Genomic DNA, 17,577 nt, shown 5'->3' on the forward strand with positions numbered 1-17,577 from the left:
TGGGGAAGGGTCTGGAGCTCAGGTCTTATGAGAAGTGGCTGAAGGAACTGGGGGTGCTTAGTCTGGAAAAAAGGAGGCTCAGGGGGGACCACATTGCTCCCTTACAGCTACCTGACAGCAGGCTGTAAGGCAGTGGGGGTCGGTCTCTTCTTCCAGATAACAAGGGACACGACAAGAGGAACCGGCCTCAAGTTGCACCAGGGGAAGTTTCGAGTGGATATTAGGAAAAATTTCTTCACTGAAAGGGCGGTCAGGCATTGAAACAGGCTGCCCAGGGAGAGGGTGGAACCATCATCTCTGGAAGCCTTTAAAAAACATGTAGATGCAGTGCTTAGGGACATGGTTTAGTGGTGGACTTGGCAGTCTTGGGTTAAAAGTTGGACTTTATGATATTTTAAGGGTATCTTCCAACCTAATTATTCTATGACTCTATAACCTATCTAACTTCTATTGAATGACCAGAGTTAGGGCTTAATTTTTAGAATTCTTTCATGTTCATAAAACACAGAAACAAATGTTTTAATTGCAAGCTAGGTCACCACACCTATGAAGTGTAATTCAAGAAGTAAGATCTATACCAGTAAGAATTAGTTTGTCTAGATGAGCAATGAGAAAAGGGGAAGAGTTATTTCAAAATGTGTGCAGTCACATCACTTTTCAGAAAGATACCTCAAGGATTTCTTCATATTTTTTCACAGTTCTTTTCAGATCATCGTCTTTTTCAGCAATTTTTTTGTGCAGCTGTGTTGTCTCTACATGGTGATTTTCTATCAATTCAGTCTCTACCTCCTGAGCTTTACCTGTAAAAGAAAAAGTCAGGCCATATTAAAAAAAACATATTTATTTTGTTAAATTATGCCAGAACAGTATTTTAAAAAGCTTAAAGACAACTGTGGAAAGCATCCGTAAGGACAAATTGTTAAGAATATTCATTCTTCCTCACTGTCAGTGACAATTAAGTCACTCAATCCCAACATATATGAAGTTTGTTGTCTGCAGTTTGGTATCTGAAGCGATTTTTTCTACCCGATGCTGGAACTTTTAGAGAAAATTTAAGATCACAACCAATACTTATCAACTAATTCTATCTCGAGAAGTGATTGAAACATCTGCAAATCTTCAGAAATTCCTCACTTGTAGGGGTACTTCCAGTAACTGTTGAGTCAAAAGATACTTTCAGCTCACTTCTTCAACCTCCAACTTACCCTGTGGTGGCAAGAGATGGACAGAGAAGCTGAAATATGCTGTGCTCTAGTTCTAATCACATGGTAGAGCAATCTGACACCATATCCAGCTGGTACCTGTTAGTAGTTAGTGTGAATGAAGTCTGCAAGATGCAGCTAAGAAAATGCAATTCTGATTCCCAGACGGACTGAAGTTTCTCTGAAAGGCACCCTTCAGTGCCATATAGTTAACAACGGAGCATTAAAGGTTTGCCCTGCTGAAGCCAAAGCAGTATTACAATGAAAACCTCGCAATGTACTTTCACCTCTAAAACTCTACTCCCTTTTCCTTTTGAATTTATAATAAAAAGATAGGTACCTATGGCTATCACAGGTAACTCTGCAATGACAGATACGGAGTGCTAGATCAAAGAACCACTCTGCAGGGTAAGGAAGAACACCTACATAGGGGTTTTCCTAACTGCTACAATTAACATTTATACATTACTTCTTGAGCAACAAAGGCAAGTTCTTTCCCTGAGTTCTCAAGGCAGTAATAAAACATGCTGACTTTATCAAAGTCCCAGGTAAAACCCCTTCCTCAAAACATCTGAAGATCTGGTTTTCTGGCTATTTTACTGATTACACTTATATTAGTATTTCACTTACTGATAGCTTCTTTTACTGCTGTTTCCAGTTCTCTTTCTTTTTGAGCCAGCTGAGTATTGAACTCTCTCATTAATTGCTTTAAGGTGGAGTTGTGCTTTAACTCAATGTCTTCTTGTTCACATCTGTAAACAAAAAATAAAAAAATTACAGTGAGGAAATAAAATGTTTAAATAGAGTGCAAGAACAATTTAGCAAGGTAGGAGATCTGGGAATTTCTCCAAAACTATTTTAGAATGGGATGGGTTTGAATTATATGAATTCTGTGGGATTCAGGGAGGCTCTTTTGTTTTCCTCCTATTGAATTCACCTGGAAGGCATAGGTGTTTCATTTAAAAAACAGCCCAGAACTAACCCTTCCAAAAGACAGGGAATTTCTGGTGAAGAAGATTAAGAACTGGAAGTAAAGAACGTGCTGCAGAAAAACAGAATTTTTAGGGAATTCTTCCCTTGAGAAACCATTAGAGTGCTGAGCAGTATAGCACATTTTTGGGCAGTACATATGAACAATTCTTGATATCATTTGAACATGAAGCTCTCAGTACTAAGATTTAATACACTTGTCTCCTGCTTGAGAAAAACAGAACTGTATTTTATGTTCTGGCAATGCAGAAAATGACCATCACATAAGAAAAACAAAAGTGCTTTGCCGAAAGACAAACCACTTTTTAAACTGATGACTCAAATAGTTTTACATGTTTATGAAGATCAACTTTCAAGTAGCTCTTCCTTGCTGTTTCTTTAAGTGTATTTAGAAAAATGACAGGAAAACACCAGTCATTATTTCATTGCTACAAACTGAGCTTTAAAAAAGTATTCTTGAGATTTTAGTGGTTAAAGATAAAGCAAAGAAATGGTAACAAGTCCAGGAACAAAGAATTTACCTGATTTTCTGCTCCATTTCTTCTAAGGACTCCTTCTTTACTATGTCAAGCTCTTGCTGATGTTCTTTTCGCAGAGCACGTAAGTCTTTTTGAAGATTATTCACTTCTTTGCGTAGTTTCTGTTTCTCCCTTTCAGTCTCTTCCAGTTTAGTTTGCAAGTCCTTCTGCTGGTTCTGCATATCACCTAGTAACTGCTGCAGCTCCAAACCAGATTTAGCCTTTTCTTCAGCGTTTTCCTCACAAGCTTTCAGACTGTCATTTCTTTCATCCAGTTGTTGCTGTAAACTTTTTAGTTTTTCTTCGTATCTCAAACTCTTATCATCCATCTCAATCTTATGCACTTCATTCTCCTTCGCTAGATTATTCTCCAACTCTTTTATCTTCTGTTCTAAAGACTGACTGACTGCCTCCTTTTCCTGCAATTTTTTCTGCAAGTCTCCAATTATATTCTCCATATCCAATTGTTTTTGTTCTTTAGCTTTTAATTCTTCCTTACTGCTTGCTAAATCACCACCGCAACGTGCATGCTCATCCGCTAACAATGAGTATTTTTTGGTTTGCTCCTCAAGTTCTTTCCTGAGGCTTTCAGTCCTGCTCTGCTCCTCCCGATGGCTCTGCTCAATGCATTCAAGTTTTTTAAGGAGTTCTCCCTGTTTGTTTTGCAGTTCTAAATGAAAGTCATTACTCTCTTGTAGTTCCTTTTCATACTTCTGCAACAATTCATCTTTTCCAGTTAAGCCCTTCTGTAACACATGCATTTTCTCTTCGTATGTCTGTCGGACACCCTCAAGCATAGTATTTTTTTCTTGTTCTACAGCAGCTTTTACACTCTCTACTTTTTGCAGCATTTCTTTCTCCAGTTCTGTGGGATCTCTTGTTGACTTCATTTTTTCTTCCAAGGACTCAATTTTGGCCTCTCTCTCCTGCACTTTTTGTTCTAAGTCTTTTAACTGATTTTCTTTCTCTTGCTTAAATTGCTGTTCCTTTTCTTCCGCCTGAGATATCAATTGCTTTTTAATAGAACCGATTTTTTGCTCTGCCTTCTTTTTCAGATCTGCCAGCTTAGTACTGCTCTCTGCATTCAGTCTCTCTTCTAATTCTTTCAGTTCCTCCTCTTTGCTTTTAAGTAGCGCTGACTTCGTGTGATGAAATTCCCTCTCTTTTGCTTCAAATTCAGCTTTCAGTGAATCTATTTGCTTCTCAAGATAAAGCACTTTTTCTTCAGCCTCCTTAAATCTATTATCCTTTTCAAAAGCCACCTTCTCTGCCTGCTGGAGTTGCCAAGCTACCTCTTTCTGCTGTGTGTCTTTTTGTTCATTATACCTTTTAAGTTCCTCCATCAAAGAATCATTTTCTGAAGTTTTCTGAGCAACATGTTCTTCTAGTTCAGCAATTCTTGCTGCTTGGTTTTTTAACTTTGCTGTTAGCTCACTCTCTTGCTTTTCCCTCCTGCTTTGCTTTTGTTCCAATTCACTTTTTAAACTATCAAGATTCTCGCTTTGTTTAGCCAGCTGCTCCTTCAGTTTATTTAGCTCTTCATCTTTTTTATTGGCTTCAGTATTGCTTAATTCAAGTTTGCTCTGCAATTCTTTAATAGTATCGTGATTTTGTGTAAATCTGGTTTGTGCTTTCATCTTCCACTCTGACAGCTCGGCTGTGCAATGATCTGCTTGCTCAAGAGCTGATGCTTTTTCTTGACTCAGTGTCTCAACTCTGGACGATAACTCCTGTACCTGGTTTAACAACTGCAACTGAACCTCTTGATGTTGCTTGCTTAACAGAGCCATGGCTGCTTCCTTCTCTGTTAAACTTACTGTACTTTCAAGTCTAACACTAAGGTCATTGATTGTTTTGTTGAGAGCAGAGATCTCAGATTCTTTTTCCTGGAGTTCCTCCCTCATTGAGGTGACAGCATTGATATTTTCCGATAACTCTTTCCTCAGCTGTGTTATGCAAGTTTCTTTTTCGGATGCTGCTTGCTGCTGATGCCCTCCCTCTTTTTGCAATTGTTCCTTTTCTGTTACAAGGCCTTCAATGTCAGCTCTCATGGACGTAATCAAATTGTCCTTCTCTTGCAACTGTTGCATTGACTTTTGCAAAGAAGTCCTTGCAACAGAATGATGCTCTGTAACTTCTCGAAGTTGAGCTTCTAGTTCAGGAATCTTACTTGCTTTAATTAACACTGCTTCTTTAACTTTCGCAGTTCGGCGCTCACAATCTGCGATTCTTCTTGTTACTACACCAATTTTTTCACAGCATTTTTCAATTAATTCATTGCTTTTTGTTTGCAATAAAGCTTCAGCATTCTTCCAATAAGCATCTAACTGGGCTGCAAGTTCTCCTGCCTGCCTTTTAAACTCAGTTTCTTTTAGCTGAATTGCCTCTATTTTTTTCTCATAATTTTCATGATCTTTGTGCTGAGATGACTGCACGATTTGGAGTTTCTCTTCAAGTGTTTTCAGTGTATCGGCCAGCTCGGAAATTTTGGCTTTGTCCTTTTCTTCAACTGCTTTCTGCTTGCTGAGCTGTTCCTGAAGTCCTGACTGCTCTTTCAGGGACTGATCAAGATCGCTTTCCAATTTTTTCAACTGTGTTTCCATGTCACTCTCCTTGCCTGACAAAGCATTCACCTTGGCCACTGACTGCCTTAGTTGTTCTTGCAATTCCTTCAGGGACTCCTCCCTTTTCACCTGTTCTTCCTTCAGACGGGTAATTTCTGTTTGGGAGCCCTCCTTCTCAGCGCTAACGGTGGCAAGTTTCTGTTTCAGGTCTCCAACCTCCTGCTCTTTCTCTTGCAGTTCCATCTCATGTTTTTCCTGGAGCTCTTCAACCTGCTGACTGAGTTTGGTTTCCCAACTCTGGGTAATTTCTTCCAACTCCCTCCTATGAGCCTCGGCAAGACTCTCTAGCTGCTCTTTCTGATTAGATTCCAGTTTTGATACAGCATCATTGATTCCAGCAGAGCTGGCATGTGCCATTTCCAACATTTTAGCATTGAATTCACTCTCTTTCTGACTAAATTCCAACTGCTTGTTTTCAAGCTCTTTTTTTAGTTTAGCTTCCTGCTCAGCAAGTTTCTTTTTGAAAGTTTCCTGCATATCTTTTGATTTCTGTTTAATTTTCTCCATTTTGTTCTCCTGACGTTTTAGTTTACTTTCATATTCTCCTTGCAAAGCAGTAATTCTCTCCTCTGCAGCTAAAAGTTTCTGTTTAAGCTCTTCCATTTGCTTGTTCTGTAACTTCTTCATGTCTTCAATTTCATTTTCCTTCTCAGTTAGACTTCTCTTTGTCTCATCAGCCTCTCTTTGTAGATCCTTCAGTTGACATTCATATTGTTGTGTCAGAGAGGTTACTTTTTGTGTATTTTCATTGCTTTGCTCTTGCAAATGCTGTTTCAGGTCACATACCTGAGAAATGTATGCCTCCAACTCATTCCTGACTTCATTCAGCTGGGATTCAGCTCTTTCTAGGCGTTCACTAAGCTGCAGTTTTTCACCTTCAAGACCTGCCAGCTTTTGCTGCAGCTTTGCTAATTCCTCTTCATAAATCTTTGCCTGCTCATTAGATGTACTCCAATGAGACTCTGAAAGCTCATCTAGCTTTGCAGACACTTGAACAAGTTCAGCTTCAGATCTTTCTGCAGATTCCTTTAGTTTCTGTTCATGTGCTTTTAGTTCCTCCAGATATCTGTCTTTCTCCTCCAACGATTGCTTGAGTTTGTTGAGCTCCTCTCCGAGTACCTTCTCAATGCTTTGAACAGACATTTCGTGCTCTTTTAACAACTCTTCAACCTCTTTGTTGTGCCCTTTCCTCTCCTCTTCCAACCTCCCTTCCAATTCTTGCTTTGTTTCACACATTTTGCTGTTCAATTCTGAGAGCTCTTGTTCTAAATCATGACGTATTTTCAGTGCTTCTGATAGCTCAGAAGATAGCGCTTCTAATTCTGTTTGTTTCACATCTAGTTTTTCTAACGTTTTTTCATTCATCTCTTCTATGTGTGCACAGAAAGCTGTTTCTTTCTCTTTCAAAATTGTATCTATCTCTTGCTCTTGTTTCTCTCTCATTTTTTCTATTTCAGTTACTTGTTGCTGCTTTAAGATTTGAAGTTTTTCTGTCCAAAGCTTTTCCTGCTGCTGTTTCATGTTCTCCAATTCTTTCTTGTGTTTTTCAACCATATCATTAATTTCCTTATTGTGCTGCTTTTTTTCAGACTCCATCAGAGTACTTAATTCCTCCGACTGCTTTCTGTCATCTTGTGAATACTTTGCAAGAGAGCTTTCCAGTTCAAGAATCCTCTGTTAGAGAACACAGTTTTAAAAGAATATGAATATTCAAAAGTTATCAATTTGACTGAATTTTAACAAAGTCTCACTAGGTTCACATAACTACAAGTCACTTATTCCATTATTTTTAGTGAGTATCAACTTCTTATGTAAGCCTTTCATTCATATAGTTTGTTCTCAACTTTGCTTCCACTATGGCGTGTTATATTTACTAAAAAAATCTTCTATTTCACTGCAGTGAAAACAGATCTAATACAAGCTTGGAAACAATGTAACCAATTCAAATAAAATAATTCACATGTTTATGAGAGGTATGTTCACATTTTCTTATTAAGCTAAAGTACCAATACACAGGATGAAAGATATTAGAAGCCTGCTCAAGTATTATGGAACTTTGTACGTATCTACTGAGTTATCTTAACTCCATCACTCATGGAAATGCTACTGTAAAGTTAAAACACTTCTATATATATAACTTAAAAACTAACATTTGGGAGTGCTGGGATAATGTACACACTACACACTTGCATTAGCAGATAATATAATCTTACCCATTACATAAAGCAAAGGACATTTCAAAAAATCATGCAAGTTTTTTTACTTACTCAATGTCCTTACAAATGTTTGTACGGTATCAGTACTCAGAAGTTGAACAGTTTAAGTGTTAACGCTCCTGCATAACATACATAAAAACTGTGTAGATGGATACAAATTCATATCCCATGCCATGATATAAAGTGAATGCACTTCTGTATTTTGCCATCTAATCTTGTAAAAAACCAAGGGGCTACAGCATACCATGGCAATACAGTAAATTTCTGTTACAAAAAGCAGCACTGTGACAATCACAAACCAACCCAATCACAAGAAATCCACAGTATTTGTAAACCTGACACAGTTAAATGTATACTGAAAGGAATTCTTGTAAACATTCTCTTTTGGAATCTTTACTCACAGTTCTAAAAGTCTCTACTTCTTGATGCATCTTCTGAACTTTCTTGTCACACTCTAACTGTATTGCTTTCTTCTGCAGCTCTAATTCTTCTAAGGCTAGGGATTCTTGCTGCTCTTGTTCTTGAAGGGTTTTTAAACACTCACTCTGATTTTTTTCCTGTATCAAAAATTACGATTAAAACAATCAACTATAGTCATCACACCTTGAAAACCAGTAAAATAGGGTATTTACAAACCAATTAATAGAAGCCATGCACTAATCACCTGTATTTTCTCCACAAACACACATAGTTTGTATTTCATATGTGAAAACAAAACTGTTACAAATCACTTTCATTTTCTTTTCTTGGGAACCATTTGTCTTCTACTTCTCTATGAATGAAAACCATAAAGCAATCCAGCTTCATTTTGTTTTGTTCACCATGACTAATCGAGAGTAACACCTTAGAGGAATAAAGGTCTGTCCTCACTTGATTCCACTGCTAATGTATTTTTAAGCTTCTATTCCTTATAATTAAAAAATACAACCTGAGAGAGAGAAAAATATAGTCTGGAAGGGACTGTCCAAGTTCCTCAGTCCTAGTCACCAACCATCACAGAGAAGCACAAAAGAGTATCTACTATCTGTTAGGTAAAATCACACGATGATCTAAAGTGGATTTTGAAAAAAAGCAAAGAATCCCAATGATTCCTCCCAGCCTGACCTAGAAGAAAATTCTTTTCTGAGGTCAAACACTATGAATAGTGAACCTGTTCACGTAACACAATGCAACCAGACAAAATGCTACCGACACTTTCCAAGTAACAGCCTCATTCTTTGTACCTCTTTTACTCTGGTTACTGTGGCTAACTGCCAGTGATCCAGAGGAAGAAATGAAAAACCCCCAAGTCTAACAAGAAGAGTGTTTAAAAAAAGGAAGTCTCTCCCACAAGATGCAGCTGCTAGCAAGCAGTGATAGCGATCAATTATCATTATTCAGTCTGGATCATTGCAGCCGCTTTCCCTTCATATTGCTGAAGTCTCTGAGCTCTTTAACTTTTGGAGGACACTCATATCTGAGCACTGAAGGACTCTCACTGCGGAAGAGTCAGATTAAGATTTCTAGCCCCACCTCACACTTAAGACAAATGTCTTTCTACACATTTTAGGAACACTTACGAGAGCTGCCTTCATCTTCTCCTGGAACGCCTTTTCTTGGGCCTGTAATTGCTCATTTAGCTCTTGATCTTTGGTAGCCATTTCCTCTTTATGGAATTTTTCTAGTTCAGCAACACGCTCCTCTGAAGACTTCTGTGAATCCAAGTCAGAAAAAACTATTTTCAAAATACTAAGAAACAAAATACTTTGCATCATTTCTTAATAAGAAAACCAGTGCAACAGAGAGGAAACCAGAACCATGTCTTTGAATATGCAACAATCACTTGGAGCGCTTCATATTAAGCCCTGACAGCTCTCATTTCAAGCTTGAAGTTATCCACCTTCCCCATCAAGTCTTTCGCAGTTCTACTAAATAAAAGAAACAGTACATGTTCTAAAGACTCTTCTACCAAGGTGAACTTAAGTGTTTTCAGTTTTGGTTGAAATGTGATAATAAATTGGAAAATAAACTTCTGTCTGTAGCTTTCCATGCGTTCTTGCTATTTCACGAGCCAGAAAGTCAACTGGTGATACTCTACATAGACAGCTATCTACAGCTTACGCATGTGCTTTATTTAAGAATAATGTAGTTGAAGTCAGTCATCCCCTGAAAGCATTAGTGTAAAAAACTAATAACAAAACAAAATGTCAGTACAAGCACTGTAGTTTAAAGGTGTTCAAATTCTTACAGCTCTGCAAAGCACACACAGAACTCAGGCAATTCCTACTTGAATATGCCAGATGGAGCAAATGTTAGCAATTCTTAACTAGCAAACGGTTTGGCAACAAGTTCTTACATGTTTACACATACTGGTCTAGGATAATCATTAGAAGTACTTAGTATTAAAACCCCAAATCCTGGTGGAGATGTGTGAGCTGACTGCCATTAATTTCTTCTTCTTGACTCCCTTTAAAACCTCAAGTGTACCTCTAGTAAATAATTTTATTAAATACTGTGAAACAAAGAGTAATACTGTTCATTTTTACATGCCTCTAACATACTTTCACCATTAGAGGAAAAAAAGTCTATATGGGGAGTTTTCTATTTTGTCTTAAGTAAATGTTTAATCCCATAAATTACTTTTTACAGAATTTGTTAAATAGAAAATATTTTGGAACAAAGTTCTGATATACTAATATATTTTACAACTATAGTTTAATTGTAATTGAATGATTAGTTTAAAAGCCAGTAATACAGGGTGAGTTTCAGCTTTTACCTTCATAATCTCAACCACCTCTTGTTTCACTCTGGTTAACTCCCGCTGAAGATTTACCCTCTCTTCCTCACTTGCCTTTTCTACTGCTTTGATTTTTTCATCCATTTCTGCCTGTAATTTTTTCCGGGCTTCCTCTGTCTTTTGTGCAATACTCAGAGCCCTCTCAAGCTCTTCAAAAGCTGCAAAATAAAAAAAAAATATATGATGGTCAAGAAATATCTATGTCCCTTGACAGAAGAACTGAGTTCTCAGTAACTGTAAATAGCAGAAAAAACAGATGAATGAACTTAGGAATCCATCAAGAGTTCACATGGGTTTATTACCTAGAAAGGAAAGAGAACTGACAAATAGCTGTGTCTTCCAATACATTCTGTAGCTTCTATTTCTTCCCCTAAAATCACTATAAAATACATAAACCGTATAAATAAACTATGGCTCCTCTTCTGCCTATGTCTGCTGAGTAACTCTGAAGAAGAGGAAAAAAGCTGCATGATGAGAAGGCAATTCACAAGTAGTTCTTCCAGTAAAACAAGCAGACAGAAGCATAAACCAGGAATGACTGCCATGCAAGTCAGTTTTTACTGATTCATGAAAGTGTTCTTCCTCAATACAACACTGAAGTATAACACCAGGCCCTTTATTTACCTAGAGCTGTTCATTTCAAACCGTACAACCTAGATAATCTTCTCTTCGAACTGTGGGTTTGGTGGAGTCCATACAGATAGCTTTGCTAATTTCATTATTTCACTATTTACTTTTAATGTAAACTACTATCAGTGCAATTCAGAGACACTGGGAAAATGCTTGTGCATTATGAAGAATGGCCTGTGCTTCTAAAACTTGCAGATAAAATATAAGAAAAAAATATTAAGATTTGCTTCCAGAAAACTTGAAAATCTAGAAAATTTTTCAGAAGAACACTCAAGCTGCAGTGATTTATTTACATTTGCACAAGATGCACAAGTCTGCTGAAACACATTTTAATTTACAAATCAGAAGCAATAATTCCACAGCTTTTTCCCATGCTAAGGAAACATATTCTAACATACTGTATTCACTTCATAAATGATCGCTTAGATATGAAAACAAAGAAAATAAATTCCTGTGTTGTGAGCTGGTTTATTATCATCATCACTATCATATTATTATTAATCATCAGTAACAGTATCTGAGTTCCTCACTGAAACTGATGGCAGAATCTATACAGAATTACGCAAGACTAGAATTTAATCACTGTTAGGGAAACCTGTTTTTCTCAATGGATCATAAATGTGGAAAACTCCTGCTGCACATCAAAGGACAATTCAGTCTCAGAACAATCTACTATATGGTTAATTTTTTGCATAAAAGAACTTTGGCAAAACACCTCTGTAAAATTCAAAATCACAGTGTCAATATCAAGACTGTAATTTATCAGAGCACAAAAATCCTAAAAGAATATTATTCTACTATACCCTGTACTACTTGGATACTACTCTGGGAGCAGACAGAACAAAGTAATTTTTAAAATTTAATTTATTATGCTAAGCTTTCTTCCACTTAGTTCTATCCCAAAAAGAAATATCGTAACAGACAGACACATCTCTAGTTTCCTTGATTCACCATTACTTAGTAGACATTGACAGCAATTCTCATAAACCTTGACTTTTTGAAACTATCTTTAATAACATTCAGGCATGATTTTGAGAAGTGAGCAACATTCTCCATTCCACATCTTCTGATAACATTCAAAACCGAAGCTTTTAACCACAATCTTTTTTACTTTTGAGACAGTGCTGCAAATATGTTTCCAAGTAACTTAATTCCATAAAATTGCATTCACCCAATCTTCTTCTGTTTTCTGAGGAAGCCCTTTTCTGACTACTCACAGCAACAATCATGTTTTAGGGAAAAAAAAGGGTTGTTACTGACTGGCAATACTAAAGCTTATCACTGTATCCACTTTTTCACTCCCAGTTCTACTCTGAATAATAAATATTAAAACTCATCACAAAAAATCAAGAGCAATGGAGATTATTTTAAACAGGAAAACAGTTAAAAACATAATGAAAGCCATGCACAAGGCTTGTATTTCCTTATTTTCCAAGCAGAGTTCTTCACAGTCTCCATCAGGGCATTTGCCACCTGGGACCCACAGGACTCCAGTCACCCCCCCCCCCTCACCACCCTGGGCACAACTCTGTTACGTACACAGCCTGTGCCACACCGACTACCCTGATGCTCCACTCAGCCCTTACAGAAGCATGCATAGCTGGCAAAACTGGCTAAGTCCTTCAGTATTAAAGCACCATACATGGCTTTTTTTTTTCTTTTTTTTCTTAAATAAACACACAAACAAACCTTACAGACTTTTACAGAGTGTATCTTGAAAATAAAGGCTGCAAGTAAAAGATTAAGTTATTTCACTTTTCCATACGTGTTTTCTGACCCTTGTTCTGAGCAATACATATTTTATTTTCACTTCAGAAACCTTACTTCTGCAAAAGAAAAGAGAATGCATTCGCCACAGCCCACAAATCTGCCAAACAGAAGACCTAGCTTCACACTAGGATTGACTACTGATCAGTAATAGCTGAGCAACATGCAGTATGACAGCTGCATCACCATCATCGCAAGCGGGATGCTAACACAAAAGCTAGACAAAAGCTGATGGATAAAAATGCCAAGGGGCTATGAAAGCACAAAGCAGCAACACTTCACAGGAACACACTTAGCTGTCTAAAAGTTAAATTATATGCATCTCAGGCACTTTTAGCACTTAAGCAAAACAGAACATTTTTATTCGAAGTAGTTAATTCTAGTGTAGCGTAACAACAAACCAGCAGAGGGCTGAACTATCATCATGTACACATAACATGGTCTAAATGATTACTATTATTTTTGATCTATGGGAGATTTTAATTCTACCGTGGATAAAAGCCTGGAATAAAAGTCCATGTTTTTATGCAAATACATCAGTTCTGGATGCAAAGAGTAAAGGCACTGTCGGTATCCTTCCCCAACCAGCAGAGCTACTGTTGAGGAAAGACCTTTTAACCAAGGTTAAGCAAAGTCTCACAAAGTCACCGTGGCAAATCAAAAAGTGGTAACAAGCACACCAACAGAGTCTCAGGTGAGTCTTGCGAAATACCATTCACGTGACCAAGCCAGACAAACTGGAAACCTTCCTGTGCAGTATATAAATTACACAAAAGGAGCCTTAGCAGAGTTTAAGAACTGCAAGGTTGTAAAACTGGTTTTTATAAAACATGTGCTAGAGACCTGACCGATTGACATATGCTGCTCCGAAGTACCAGTCCCTGTTCCCTTCGCCTTGCATCCCATACCCGGTGTAACACCAGTCCATACTGCAAAGACTCCTTCCTTACTCTCCCAGTGCTGCAGACACGTATCTTCAACCATAGTGCCATCTACTGCTGAAAATCGTGAAGAAAGTGCTAAACAGGATGCCAAAGGAGGGATCTGATGTTTTCTTACTGAAGGCTGAGAGCAGGCATTTTGTCAAAAGTTTGAGACACAAAGGCTGAATTCCTTTCCTGTAGTGCATCTAGGCAGGTTTTTGAATAAACAGTACAAGATTTTTGTTTCCCTGTAGAAAGGTGCAAAAGATATGCTAATTAAGCTTGCAAAGGAAATGTCACCTACAAAGAATGGCAAAGGAAAGAAAATTGAATTTGCTTGCTAAATAACTTTTTTTGGGGGGTATGCTGTACAAGATATTAACTCAGTCAATAATCTGCATCCTGAGAAGTTTGAAAGGACTTATGCCATGTAGTCTCAGGAGACACAAACTTCAGTTTGCCAGTATATTTATAAATGCTACAAATACCTTTGTTGAAGTAAAATGTAAATACTCTGTGTACATTGCAAAGCATTGAAAAAAATAAAATAATAAGTTGCAGTTACTTCCAGTAAAAGTGCCTGAGAAGCACAGAATTTACTTTTTAGAGCCCAGTTCAAGCACCCAATGTGTGATGTAAGAAAAGAGAGCCCTTACCCCAGTCCTGTTCATACAAGGCTTGGGAAAGGCACCATGATTCACTTATTGGCATGTGTGGATGCACAAAAACAAGATGCTCTGTGAGATTTCAACATAATGTACCTCTAACTACAAAAAAAAATGAACTTAACTGGGGAGACCAAGTTACAGTTTACACAACACACACAAAACAAGCATACATATATTTTCACTGTTTCAGTAGACAAAAATGCATCAATGTTAAATCAAACACCGGAGCGTTTCAGTAAGTTCACTGAATTACAAAGAAAAAAGCCAGACATGTAACCCTGGACAAGTTAAAAACATAAAGTGGAAGAATATACCACTTTTTAGCCTACAATATAGCACTGCAAAAGTATCCAAGTATATTATGCTTATCCTTATTCTGCCATAACATCAATGAAATCAACATTTCTACAAACATAATATTCCATGAAGTCAATTCTTCATTAAACCATGATATTGAAAAAGAGAAGTCTGGTATTTAAAGTCATCTCACATTAAATATGCAAGAAACAGAACTTAAAACATGTTGACCTCAAACACAAGAAACTGCCAAATTCTTAAAACCAGTGCACCTCAAAAGTTGTGACCTAGAAGTAATTTCAGGCTCTCCCAATACTGATGGTGGTGTTCTCACATGCCTGAACAGTTTAGTTCAACTGTACTGAAATATACTTCTATTGTATGTCACAAGATTTTTGGAATGCATAAAGCCAAGAAAACCTAATAAAGGTCACCATATAATTTTGCCTGTCTTAGAAGTAGTATTAACTTATTTTCCAAGGGTTCCAATATTCATATATGCATGCTTAACAGAGTACAAACATAAATGCACTCAAACGCAAAGCGGATGCCTATGCACCATAAAAGTCACCAGAAGTACTTCCAAATTGTATTTAAAAGTGAGCATATTCAACACACAAATCCCCCTTAAAAAAGGGTGGTGTACTCAACACATTATTCATAAGTAAAATTACTTCTGGCTACAATAGTTAAGTTTTCCATGTATCCTGAGCATCATCTCTATCCCATTTTCAAATTGTGGCTACACAAACCTGAGGAAATTACTATTAACCAGAGTGTGTAGATAATAGTTCATAATTAAGAGATTTCTACTGTACCAAAACCCGCTGCGTTTCAAACAACTGTGACAATAACTTTGTATCTAAAAAAGTATTAAAATACTCTCAGCTATTCTTTTTTGTTTTGTTTTTGGTTTGGTTTTTTTTGTTTTTGTTTTTTTTTTTAAATCATGAAGAAAAGCTTCCTAGTCTCTAAGAACGGAACAAAATTCAACTTTAGCAAGGCTGACTGCTGACTGACTTCTGAAATATGAATTTCCAGAGTGAAAGACATATTCAACCTGAAAGCATAGGAGAGTAGGACATCTAATCAAAATGTTTCACACAATGAGTGTTCAAGCTGCTTTTCTGTATTACAGCAGAATGATCTACCCAAACTGATCTTTAAAATTGAAAGTTCTGATCTAAATCTATGTAGATTGAAAATAACCCCCTCTGTTATCTAAAATAACTGTATTGTTAGAACATCTCATCACGTTTTAGAGAAAGAGAATACATGTTTTATGCAAACTAACCACATCTGACCTTCTAACAAAAGAGTGAACTCCTTTAGATGCTTATGAGAACAAACTAAACTATTCTAAAAAAATTGTAGATACAATCCAAAACAATTTCACTGTTAAAAAACAAAGGTGGGGCAGATGGGCCTTTTAAAATTGTTACAGGTAAAAGGAGAACTGCAAGCACACATAATTAATGCTACCTAACTTCCATCAAAAGCAAACTACAGCGTCTAATAGTTACATAACCGCGCGCGCGGTCCAAAGCCTGAAGCAAAAGGAGTCATTCGCTGCTGTTTCACTGCAAAGAAATCAGACATACTTTTGCTATAGTTACTGAAAGAAAGTGCTTATTATGGTTATAATACATCCTCTTGCTTCTGCTTCTTCCCAACCTCTTACACACTGCTGTATTTTCTATGTAAAACATGGGTGGCGTTATAATGATAATTTATAGGGAGTTGCAGGTTTCCCTCCTGAAGTTACACCAACACAAAACTATCAAACTTTTGTCCTACAAACGGGAAAGTACAGCTGCCCTTCAGCAGTCTCCTTCCTAATTCCAGCTGAATCGGTAAGAGACCAACTAGTCAAAGACATCCTTAAACTCTGCTGACCAGAAGTGAAGTTAGTAATGATGCTTAGCAGGGGTGATATGTAGAACATTAGAGAAAAGAAGATCTCTTTATATCCATTCCAAACAACTACTGATGAAAGACTGCAAAAAGACCACGCTGAAGCTTTCTCATGTTTAAATGCAAAAGCTAATAATCTCCAGAATTTCTTACCAGCTCTTTCAGATTTTTCTTTCTGTTCTTTTAATTCCTCGCCTTTTGTAGTTATTTGTTTGATCCGAGCACGCAGTTGGGCTATCTCCTCCTCCTTCATTTCCAATGTTTCATGCATTTGTCGCTTTGTCTCTGCAATTACCATGCCCTATGGAAAAGGTCCTTGTGATAAAAAGCTAGCAAATAAATAAAACATATAGCTGAAACAATTTCAAGCTAGGACACGAACCTTGTCAGGAATAAAATTTAGTCTATTACTACAAGACCAGAGATAGCAGTATTTTCCTGTGTCAGAAAAAAGAAAATGCTAACAAAAAGAAGGTAAGAACAAGCGCTATTTTGAAGAGTAGCCAAAATTTATCTTAGTGGTGAAAAGAACTCCTCCAACAACTAAGGACCATCAGAAAAATTCCTCCTTCTGGTACAGACACTTTTCTTTGAAGTATGTATTCTGAAAAAAAACCAAACCTAAAAGCATTGTAGAGTGGCGGCTTCTTAGAGAACATGCACATATGGTGACTGTTAGTCATGTTGCTTATCACACCACCAGAAGTTACTCCAAGTAGCCAGACTGTGGTAAAAAAAAAAGCTTTAAGGAACAAAAAAAGTACCCTGAGAAACTTTTCATATTCATAAGAAATTACAGTTACTTTCCCTTCACTGGTCATTTTTTAATTCACTTACATTGTATCTCATCTTCACTAGTGTTTGGAAGGTTTTTTTGTTTTTTAAAGCTGGCATAATCGTTCCGCCCTAAATAACATAACCTTGCAGTATTAAGTACAGCCTAACAAATACCCTATAGTATCTATACAATAAAATTCTCAAGTAGCTTCAATTACTTGATTGTTAAAACATAAACCAAATCACATCAGACTACTAGTAACAGCTTCTAATCC

General features: G+C 37.0%; 1 protein-coding gene across 8 annotated transcripts in view; it reads right to left on the reverse strand.

The window, feature by feature from the left end:
- Positions 1–17,577, reverse strand: part of GOLGA4 (golgin A4) — a 95,490-nt gene that overhangs the window by 21,262 nt on the left and 56,651 nt on the right. For 6 of the 8 annotated variants that reach the window (XM_055804186.1, XM_055804185.1, XM_055804189.1 and 3 more), the window contains 7 exons: positions 16,679–16,826; positions 10,306–10,484; positions 9,110–9,241; positions 7,952–8,107; positions 2,714–7,008; positions 1,833–1,954; positions 670–800 (listed from right to left, as the gene is read on the reverse strand). In XM_055804186.1, coding sequence (XP_055660161.1) covers positions 670–800; positions 1,833–1,954; positions 2,714–7,008; positions 7,952–8,107; positions 9,110–9,241; positions 10,306–10,484; positions 16,679–16,826 — 5,163 coding nt within the window. Of the gene's footprint in view, positions 1–669; positions 801–1,832; positions 1,955–2,713; positions 7,009–7,951; positions 8,108–9,109; positions 9,242–10,305; positions 10,485–16,678; positions 16,855–17,577 lie in introns of all 8 variants that reach the window. The other 2 variants (XM_055804187.1, XM_027785276.2) reach the window with 2 other exon arrangements.

Source organism: Falco peregrinus, chromosome 5 (genome assembly GCF_023634155.1).
Source record: "Falco peregrinus isolate bFalPer1 chromosome 5, bFalPer1.pri, whole genome shotgun sequence".
Taxonomy (NCBI): domain Eukaryota; kingdom Metazoa; phylum Chordata; class Aves; order Falconiformes; family Falconidae; genus Falco; species Falco peregrinus.